Source organism: Octopus bimaculoides, chromosome 2, assembly GCF_001194135.2.
Source record: "Octopus bimaculoides isolate UCB-OBI-ISO-001 chromosome 2, ASM119413v2, whole genome shotgun sequence".
In the NCBI taxonomy this organism is placed as follows: domain Eukaryota; kingdom Metazoa; phylum Mollusca; class Cephalopoda; order Octopoda; family Octopodidae; genus Octopus; species Octopus bimaculoides.
This window is the reverse complement of record NC_068982.1, coordinates 90,909,473-90,920,833: the sequence shown is the minus strand read 5'-3', so window position 1 is coordinate 90,920,833 and position 11,361 is coordinate 90,909,473. Positions and strand designations below refer to the sequence as shown.

Here is an 11,361-nt window from a genome sequence, read left to right as displayed (position 1 = left end):
AGCACATTGAAAACTAGCCGTTCACTTCAAAACCTACGAATCTGGTTAACACAGAAGTAAAATAGATTACATCTTCAAGAAATATAACAGAAGTGCTTTGTTAAATTGCAAAGCAATTCTTTGTGAAGAATGAAATCATTTATCTATTGTGTTGCGCAAAGTCAGAGCTCGGTGGTCACATATATAAGAGACATGGAGGAATATATGTAGCTCAAAAGTTCTCGCGATATGGTTTTGAAGTAGACCCACCACCCTCAACGAAAATTCCTGAATCACAATGTGTATAGACACGCAGGACTGTCCCCTACCACTCCACCCAATTTTTCTCAAGATTGAGGGCAGAATAACAGCTTTGTTCTCGCCTCGATGCTTATTCTTAATACCTGGAAAATTCCACTTATCCAACCTTCAACCACAAGCCACCTCTGTCGTGGACCATCCCATTATCTACTTTACTATCACTATTATCCTAGTCTTCTTTCTATACAGCGAGCCATTGGCATCTTCGATCAAACTCCTTTGTATCATTGCCTACCCGTCAGCTCTCAACAAATCACCTACTCTTCCCTACTTATTTTTCAACCCTTGTTTAAATATGGAAGACCCTTAATCTCTCACATACCTATCCACTCGCACTCCCTTTTCTGTACCCACTCATCTACATTGACAATCCATCGAGTACCTCATCCACTTTTTACATATTCCCAGGTCACCTAGCCCCTCTATAATGCGAGGTGATTCTGTACAGGAAGAATTTTGCTCTGTTCCGTCTACTTATACTTTACCCCATCATCTCCGGGCATAAAGCCGCTTTCCTCTCGACAGTAGTTAAACGCACTTGAAGGGGCTCTTGGTCGTGTATGCTGCATGGTGATCCCACTAGTGCTGGTAGAAAAAGGCACCCAGCATACGCTGTAAAGCAGTTGGTATTGGAAAGTCATGTAAACAAACTATGCTCAAGCAAATATTGGAGAAAGATGTACTTATTGCAGCCGTCTGGCCAGTCAAACCGTCATAGCCACCTCAGCATAGAATAACAATTACATTACAACACATCCAAAGTTCCAACAACTAAATTTACAAGTCATTAGTCGGTCCGGTGCTGTAGAAGATACTGAACCAAAATGCTTAGTGGAATTGAACTCGAAATCGTGATTGCAAAACTAAAATATTTGCTCAAAATTCAGTTTTAAAAAATGTAAAGAAATAACAAGAAAGGAATTTACTTATAGAAAATTTAATTCAAATGTTTCTTATAACAAATATTTATCTAATGTTGGTGCAATGTCCGCATAATAGTACGAGAGCTTCTAGTGCAATGACCAGAATGCATTTCAAAGTCTTCAATTTCATAATTCACAAACAAGTCTTCTTTCAGTGTTGAAAACTCCAACTAAACGGAGATAGAAAAAAAAGTTTGCTGTACGTAAAACCAGATTATTTTAGAACAGTTTAGACTTCATGTATACAGACATTTATTCGAGAGAAGTTTAATATACTAAGCACAATATTAAAAATATTGATTAATGTAAATTCGTATAGTGACTTACTGTTTAGGAGATTCGTGTAAATTTAGACATTTATCTTGCAATTACAATAAAAAATATTAAAACTGAAATACTGCTTCTATATATTTAGAATTTTATATTTTCGGAGATACGATATTGGAAAGAACCAAAAAGCTTAATTATTTTTGAATTCCATTTAGTTTAGCTATCGGCTATGTCCTGCTACCGCATGCAGATTCGATGCGGTTGAAAATGTAAAACCTCTCAGACAGCTATTTCATAATTAACATGAAACTTGAAACGTTATGAAATTACAAAAACTTACCAGTTCTAGAGCAAATATTTTGTGTTACTCCGTTTGATAAAAAATTAGAATGCCAGCATAACCCTTATCCAGTTTTATCTATCTTACACCACCTTTCCATCCTGGGTTTCCTCCTAACCAGACCTTGTATGCAGGTAGAGATGAATATAGTTAGATGATGTGAGAAGAGCTTAAATGCTTATCACCATCTTGAGATGGTTTGGCATCTAGTCACAACCATCTACTTTTAAGATACTACCATCCACCCCTATATAATACCGAGTAGCCACGCGACTCCTTTATAGCAAGGCATTTGTACTTGTCCCCATATACATCTTCGCCACTCAAAACCTGGAGACCAACTACATTCCCACTTAATATTACTACCGTCACAGCGGAGGGGGACATTCCTTTTTCCTATTTCTTGTCTTACTTTGTGACCTCACTGTTGGTGGTGGCAGGAAAATATTCCTTGTAGATAAAGTGGTTGGCCTGAGCAAGGGCATCCAACTGCAGAAACCATGCCACAGTAGAGACGAATTCTATGCAGCCCTGCGGCTAGATAGATTCTATCAAACCGGGCAACTTGTGAACAAGGTGTGAGCTTTGTCGGTTTTAGACTGTTTGCACCAGGAAATATTTCAACGCGCGGTCCTGGGAAGAACGTGTGAAAACACAGTGAGTTGCTAATGCTTGCAAGTCTCCTCTCCGACACATAAATGCTCAAGAGAACATGAAGAGCGAGCACTTTGCGTCCTAACGATGAATCTTGTCGAATAGACACCGCAATGAATCATCCGACCGTCTGTAATAGGTTTGCCAATCTACCGGTCTAGATTCCTAATTCGTCGACTTCGAAAACATAAAAGGAAAAGTTGACCTCGGCATGATTTGAATTTAAAGCGCTGAGATTTGAAACTTTGTACAACATTGCACAAAGCATTCTAGAGTTTGTGTACACAGACCTACGTGCACACAATCCATGTTATTTAAAATATGAAATTTGAAACTAAAATTCTAATTCGTATATCAAATAACTCAAAAGCATTAATCGACACTGGGCAAAGATTGTTTTACAATCTAATCTGACTACTGGTCGATAAATCAAATTCGTTAATATCGCTGTGTGTTGATCAGATATTACTATACTTCCGTCCAGAATTCAGAATAGACTTACTATATAGAATGCATTTGGAGAAAACACATTCGTCTATAGATAATTATTTTAGTACAAATATCTAGGATTATAACAAATATTAATCTTTCACTTGCTGTATTTGACTGCGGCCCTGCTAGAGCACCACCCTGAAAATTTTAGTCGAACAAATCGACTAAATATTTTTGCAATATTTAGGACAAGGTAGCATCAATTGTTCCTTAAGTAAATATTTTTACATGTTTTCTATCAAAAATCCATAAACTGTACCGGAGACAAGAATAAGCTTACAGTAAAATATCCTTTTGATTCGATTTCAATCTGTACGAGAGGGTTCCTCAATTGCTTTCTGTAATCGGATTTCCATATAATGTCTTTGTTTGCATCATACGCATTGAATTTCGTTAACATTATTCCATGTGGAAGAAATCCATGCGCATAGAAATTAAATATCAAACAACCAATTCCATTGAAGTACATTAAAGAACTTCGCACTATATTTGTATTGGATGAGCTCTGAAATAAAAAAACGCAAACAATTTTAATTAATTTTGATTGAAGGTAAACATTTTTATATTCAAATTTGAACTAATATATTAGGTCTGAAGGAAAAATAAAACATTCCTATGAAAAATATAATTGGAATAAGAGCTTTTAAAGAGTATAAGAAGTAGTGTTTATAGTAAGAAAACCGATACATTTATAAAAAAGAAACCTACTCGTAACCATCCATAGTTGGCGAAACGATTTTTCTCCGAAATAGAAATTTTCTCATTTCCAAAGGTAACTCCTTGACTAGCGTCTTTCCAATTTCTGTTTTCATTAGGTCGAAACATGCATGGTAAATTACTGTGATTACACTTACCTGCAAGATGAAGCGGTAAGAGCAGATTATGAATCATTTAGCATCATTGTGTAAACATTTTGTTCTAAAAAGTCATTTTAAACTAAGTTATATTGTTTATGATACGCTTGCAATGTAATTATTCTATTCGTTAAAGTATCCTTTCTAATTGTCTAAAACGTGCTTTCAAATTTCATTTTTAGATACTTACAAAATTAGAAAAATGTATTAAAAATAAATATGTTCTAGTATTAAAAATCAGTCAACGGTTTCTTGTGTTTAGGTTCAAACTTAGAGGTTTATTCCTTTTATAACCGGAGTTTGAGTATAAAAAAAGCGTCCAGTTAACATTGGCATCGATTCAATGGATTAAACGAAGACTCCATGTAGCATCTTAAAATAGTAGTTTGATACTAGTGGAAATATGGAAAAGATCTAAAAATTAAAAGTACTTTAGTATATTGTTATATCGAAGCTATTTTAATACTCGTATGTAACCCAACATTTTGTTGCATAAGTTTGTTTTACCGGAAACAAACTAGTTGATATGAAACCTTGCTTCTACTGCGATAGATAAATAGTAAAAATAGTACCCCCAAAATATCTAACGACATTCAATTACATATTTTGTATTTCATCATTCAGTACCCTCCAACTGACTATTTGACACTTCGGTGTTTAAAAGTTTACTGTAAATACTGGTGTTGAGTTATTAAAAGAAATTCAAAATGTGGCCTTTTGCCACAAAGTATAGAAATATAGCTAAATAGAATACGGATTAAAGACATTTCAAAATAAAGGCAGAAGAAATATCCAGCATTTATCTGAAAACATCTGAAATCTAAAATTTAAATGAAAACCCAGTCACGAAATGTAATCATATCAAGAGACCCGATTTCTCTCTCGTGTGAAATCTAAACTGCCACCATTTGCAACTAACTGAAATAATTAGTTAATCAGAAATTAAATTATTTGGATATTGATAACATTAGCAATAAAATTGCTATCTTATACTTGCTATAAAGGCAAGTTAAAATTCATAAAACATGTCAACTGTGACTGCACGGCAAAGGATACCTCCAACTGGAATAATGTCTAATAGATTTTATATCTGTGAAAGTTAAAATATAATTTCAGTACCAATATATTGAATGCTAAGATTTCAAGAGGCTGTATATGTTAACACGTAAAATGATAAATTTTCACACTACCAAAATGAAGCACAATGGTACTAACATTTGAAAATAATTTACATTCCGTTATTTCACACTTGCCCCGATAATGCGTACTTAAAATTATAGGAGTACAGTTAGTGTCGAAATGATCATAGTGAAGAGAGTACGAAAATTCAGTTTTTATAAACCCTAATATGTATTGTGAAACTTTCAAAGACTGTAGGATGTAATTTGGGAGAGATTCAGTTGCAATTTCTAACCAGGCGATACCCTCTCCTTCCAAGGGAATCGTATGAATGATAATTTCAAGTTCACAGAATTTTATACCCAAAGGAAGAAGTCAGTCATGACAATTCTTTTGAAACGATCAATAAGCAAATTTTTTATATTGCAAATCAGAGCTGTTTGGAAATATATAAAACTATAAAGTTTATTCATATAGTTCTATATTCTTTAAGAGAGAAATGATTTTAATATCGACATTGAAAGTTCGTTACTGTAAAAAAATATTAAAATGCCACTTACGTAACGATTGACATGGTACAGAGTCAAACCAGACTTCAGACAGAAACAGTTGAACTGAATCTCTTTGTGATTTAACTGTTAATATGAGCTGAAAATATATTACGATGGTAAGAAATACTTTTTGTGCTCGTATAGATAAGACACACAGCACAGACATTTTTCAAATCGTACAGATTTCCATGTTTAAGATTATATTTCACATCTAAATTTTGCGCACTTTCAATTAACGATGTGAAAGTCCTCAATAAATTCAAGAGAAAATATTACATGCGTCAGAGCAAACTAAGCACATACTTTTATTCTATAATTTTAAAATAAGGAAACTATAGTTTGTATAAATAGAAGTCTTTTACCTACCTGGATTAAAGAGAAGTTGACATCTATATCTTTTATAAACCAGTCAAAATTCAAATTGTCTTTGGAACCAAAGAAGTGCCATACATTGAATTTTTTGTTTTTACTTGGATCGGAAACGTACAGGTTCATGTCCAATTTTTCAGGCTTTCCTATCCGATATTTTATTGCAAGACAAGACGGTCCCTTATAAGACTGCACTGGTGATCGAACTTCGCTCTTGATCTTTGGGGAAAATAAAATAAAATAGCTCGTGTCTTAAGTGTGTTTTTACAAGATGCTCAAGATTGAAGTAACACCTGCCTCTAACAAGTAAACCTTAGTATGAAAATTTACAAACATACCTATCTGTCCCTGTTGATCAGTATAATTCTAGTGATAAGAGGTATGAATCGAAATCTATCATGCAATTATGGAGTCGACCGTCATTAAATGCTTTCCAACTGTCAACTAATATCTTCGAGTTCAGTTGCATTTTCTTTCATGCTGCCATAACCGAATGGCAGCTGCTACTCATATTGAATGTTTTGTATACCAATTACTTAATGCAACTTACAAACCCTAGCACGTAGTAATTCAAAGCACCTTGAAAATATTATAATAGTAATAGTGTAGCTTCATTCTTAGCCATAAAACATGTGAAAAAAGGTGCTCCTTAAACAAGCTTAACATACCGAGTTTGAAGCTGATATAACGAGGCAACCACTAGGACATTGTTTTGTAGAAGATTTGGTTAAAAAACGCGTTTCTTCTGTAGGGTTCCACTCATAATTACAAGCGTCCGTCTCAAAATTGCACCTTATTTGAGAACCTAGAAGAGAAAAAGTTATGAAAATGAAAGGGGAACGGGTTGATATTTTAAATATGTCACAGTATTTTATACAAATTAAATTAGAACATGTGATAAAGTAATGTTTAAAAAAATTGAAGTTATTCTACAAGCAGTCTGGGAAGAAAATGCTAATGAAGCAAAGAAAAAAAAAAGAACTAGTGACTGAATTTATTGCACAGAGCTCTTTTTTAAAGCTTTGAGTGATTAAATATCAAATCCAGTGATATAAGAATCAAAAGGGTTCCCTCAGATAACACCACCAGAATAAGAAATACACAAAACATCACAAATGACAATGTAACAGCGCTCCTCAGAAGTACGATATTTTTCTAGTAAAATCCTTATACTTGAGAGCAAACTATTCCCTCAGTAGCAGCAGAATAGCAAACTCTAGATAAAGAAACATACGAGATATAATAGAAAAAATTCTTAGGCTGTGAAGATCAGTAAATTAAAATTTCAGTGATAAATATTTTATAGAATTTATAACTAATGAAATTTACAAGCTTAATATATCACTTAAATGTCTTAGAAATTAATGATTATCAAATATTTAATACAAATGTTATCGATTTACATTCTATTCTAGTTTTCTTAAGCTAACAGAAATTTAGCTTAAGGACTTTTAATTTCGGCTTAACTGACAAAAATACAGATTACAACACTTGTTATGACAAGTTAAAATTTGAATTACTTCCTGAAGGGAAGTTTGAGAGATTTTGAAATCATTGCTGATAAATCATTCAGAGAATGCGGAATATGTTGAAAGAATCTATATATACTACGTACGTTATTCCTCACGAAAGATCAAGACAAGACTGGCCCATGAATTCAAAATGTTGAACTAACATGCAAAAGAAACATTTTTCCAAACTTATAAAAAAATACTGAGATGGTCACATTTAAAATATGCCCTAATGACTCTGGATTCCAAGAGAGAATAGTTTCTTCGCTTCGTATAGTTTCCTTGCTAAATGAACTGCTTAGCTTTCGTTCATATTGCTCTACGAGAATTTGGATGATAATTACAAATGGATGACAATACTGCAAAAATCGCCTTTGTTGAAACAAGGAAGGGATTAACACGATAATGAAGAAACCGGGACTCAGATGCAGCATGGGTCATTATCTCAGTTATGGCAATCTCCTAGATAAAGAAGAAAATCTATTGGCAGATAAATTACTTTTAACTAAATTAAACTGGTAATGATGAAACCTTCAAAAAGGCGATCAATAAGAAATCGCCGTTTTTATGTTCTAAATAGCTAGAAGACGTTGCTATAGTATCTGCAAGTTCAAGGACCCGTTGAGTTTGCTAAAGCACAAGTCCTCCTAGAGAAAAAAATCGGAATTTGAAAGGGTTGCAGCAGTTATCTATATAATAGCTTGAAGATAATCGGAAGAGGTTTGTTAATAAGAACTGTCGGTTTCAAACTTCTCTAAAATGTATTGGTAAAGTAATTTATTTCTGCATAGTCATTAACATTTTACTAAAACAGTCAGCTATCTTTGCTCTTCTGTGCATATATAGACGAACTATTTGGTGGAATCCATGTCATTACTTATTAAGTCATTTAATATTTCAGATCCGTCGTGACAGTTACATACGTATCACGAGAAATTAATTTCTCCATTTTTAAATTTCAATTGGAGGAAGTCGCTTAAATAGGAAATGCACATATTTGATGTCGTTGGTAACAATTGCCGTGAATTTCAGTTGATTAATTGCCTTTATTCTTGAATGACAGCTTTACAAGTAGGCTTATACAGGAAATTTGGTGTGGAAAGAATATAAATCATTATTTGGACAGTTTATATCTTGGCCGTCAAAACTAAAAGACCTTGTTCAGTATAAATGAGCTACAAATGTATATACAGTTAAAATACAAAGCTACGTTTTAATTGAGGTCTCTTAGTTAAAATAGATTCAGACGGAAAGGAGCTGCTTTCAAAATACCCAAGGTATTGAAGAGATTAACGTTGTTTCTGCAGACATTGAATTGGCAAGAAACAAATATTGATCTTATTTGTAGCCTAGGAATAAGAAAAACATTCAGTAAAATTTGCAGGAGGGGAAAATCCAATACGCTTCCAACATTTGCTTTGGCAATCAAGTAAATGATCATTTGTTATTACACCACGTTTTAGACCATCATGTACATAGATCTAAGTAAACATGACATGTTTAAATCCTATGTTGAATATTTCAGCTTTGATACAGCATTTTAAAGCTACATCAATTGATATTGCTCTTCTGTTTTTATTATTTTCGGATCAATCTATAAAATTACCATGTATATTATAACTATTTTCAACACTACATTTTATGGTCAAAGAATACGCGATAAAAAAAATCGATATCTACTGAATATATTTCGATAGTTGCGTGGGATTTATTAACGTCAGCAGTTATGTCAATCGTATCCAGATTCAGAGTTCATAATTCTTACAGCGTATTGTAGAAAAAAAAGCATATAGTGAATATGACAGGTTATCAAAAGGCTCCATTAATAATTGCGGTAAACGTTCCTCCAGAGATTTGAGACACCCGTGTTTGATATCCAACATTACAGATCGCATTCATAACGCAGTTTCTATTACTTTACATTTACCTATGTCTATTAGCAAAACTGACCGACTAAGCAATGATTATCAAGTTTTTTTTCTTTCTCATCGGGAAAATTTTGAAGTAAAATTTTATATCTGAAAATGTGGTTTTGATCAATCGAACTCAGTTTATTCAAACTTAATGTATTCAAATTAAAGTATCAATTACATAAGCACGAGCTTTACTATTTATCAAGTCGTCTGCAGTGAATCTACAAAATACTTTCGAGATAAGCACACAGATTCAAATTTCTTCAGCACAATAGAATAAATGCTAGTCATAAATCGGGATCGATTCAGTAGTCTACAGCCGCCATACTAACATGAACTTGTCAGAAAATGTACATCTGGAAGGAAGAGTTGAAGATTTCAAATCTTGTTTTAAACTATTTTAACGGTCGTATCTATACGATACGAGTGCCGGTGGTTTACGTGGATCCTCTTAAAACAGTGAGACTGATGCTACGTTATTCTAGAACCCTTGAAATTCTCCCCCTACCCATGCAGGTCTTTCTTCTAAGTATTGACTTCCAAAGAACCGAGGTTGCTGAAAGAAAACTTGTAGTAATTAGAGAAAAAAATTTAGGAGGTTAGGGGGTTTCAACAGTTATGACGAGGGAAAGGGAGCGGGTAGGGAATACTTTACTAAAAATTGACGAGCCCACCCAGTTCCATAGAACAAACGCCATTACTGCAACAATAAAAAACAGACAGAAGACAGCGAGCTGTGTCAGAGGCTGGAGCGTGTGTGCATTTACTTCTTCCAGTCTTCTTTTGAAGGTGATGTAGAATGCGTGCGTAGTAGCACCGTTCCAAATGCGAGAGTAATAATCTTGTGAACTAATCTGAGATTTGTAGAGTTGATCGGCGACTGAAGTATTTCTTGGTCGTAAACAGAAAGAATAATCGTCGAGACGCAGTACTAGAAATGTTAACTCTTGTTATCATTTTTATGTTAAACTATACTACCGTTGTTTCAATATATTTTTGAAGTAGTGAAGAATTCAGCAAATTAGCCAATTGTTAAACTGGTATTTTGAAAACATTTTGATTAGAGTATTTTTTCATTTAGATCACTTTATATAAAGTTTATACCTCAGACGAAAACGGTCTTGGGTTGGTTCGTATTAAAAGAGGCAAACGGATAATATATGCTTTCACCAGGAGAGAGATCCTTGATAGCAAGAATCAAAAATTGGAGCAATTGTCGAGTATTGCTGATAAAATTAGAGGTGCGATAAAGTCTTAAAAGGTTTCGAATACACTTGGAAAAAAACTCAAATATGAAGTTTCAGAAAAAAACCCCCCAAATCTCAATGGTTATGCAAATAACCTGCGATTATAGATCTGAAAAATTAAGTTGATAAAATTTGAATAGACAAAATGTTCTAACATAGTATAGCGTAAGGCAAGACTGAGAACCAAATGTAATAGAATACGTATTAGATTAGTTTGAATAAGGAACACATTTACAAAATTCTTCATCTGTGCATAGATGAATCTAAATAGATGTTTATATAAAACTATGAACAGAAAAGATAGCCGCAGCTATTACTAATATAGACATAACGGCACATTTTTTCATAGAAAAAGCATGTCCTGTAAGTCATGAATGGTACCTTTTGATACTAGAAGGGTTCAATTCACAGTTGACGACCGTAGATTTGAACTCAAAAATAAAAATGCTTAACTGAATACAGAAAGGTAACAACCGCATAAATAAGGCCAAACAAATTTACCTTCAGAGATTGTCATCACTTGTGCTTCTCCTGGACACATTCCATTCATTAGGGAAACATCATCTAAAGCAATATACCCATCACTGCCATTTCTAATTATCCCGCGAATAGTCACCTGAAATTGTTATATATTGTATATCATTTGTTTTTAAAATTAAAAACAAATTTAAAACCGAGTTAGCATGCAAATAACTTGCAAAGAAAATTAACTGATCCTTGCTGTTAAACTACTTCTGGGTCTCATATTCCAGCCTCTGTGAAACATTTACTAGTACACAATTCTGAATTTTTTAAAGCATGGATTTTTATATATTGCG

General features: G+C 33.6%; 1 protein-coding gene across 1 annotated transcript in view; it reads right to left on the bottom strand.

The window, feature by feature from the left end:
- Positions 1 to 1,221: 1,221 nt before the first annotated feature.
- The window catches only part of LOC106873665 (uncharacterized), a 34,660-nt gene continuing 24,520 nt past the window's right edge, over positions 1,222 to 11,361 (bottom strand). Inside the window, exons 16-22 of the mRNA XM_014921117.2 lie at positions 11,045 to 11,159; positions 6,541 to 6,677; positions 5,870 to 6,091; positions 5,513 to 5,600; positions 3,688 to 3,833; positions 3,260 to 3,484; positions 1,222 to 1,393 (exon numbers count right to left, since the gene is read on the bottom strand). Of these exons, the coding sequence (XP_014776603.1) occupies positions 1,271 to 1,393; positions 3,260 to 3,484; positions 3,688 to 3,833; positions 5,513 to 5,600; positions 5,870 to 6,091; positions 6,541 to 6,677; positions 11,045 to 11,159 (1,056 nt within the window). The 3' untranslated portion in view covers positions 1,222 to 1,270. The remainder of the gene's footprint in view (positions 1,394 to 3,259; positions 3,485 to 3,687; positions 3,834 to 5,512; positions 5,601 to 5,869; positions 6,092 to 6,540; positions 6,678 to 11,044; positions 11,160 to 11,361) is intronic.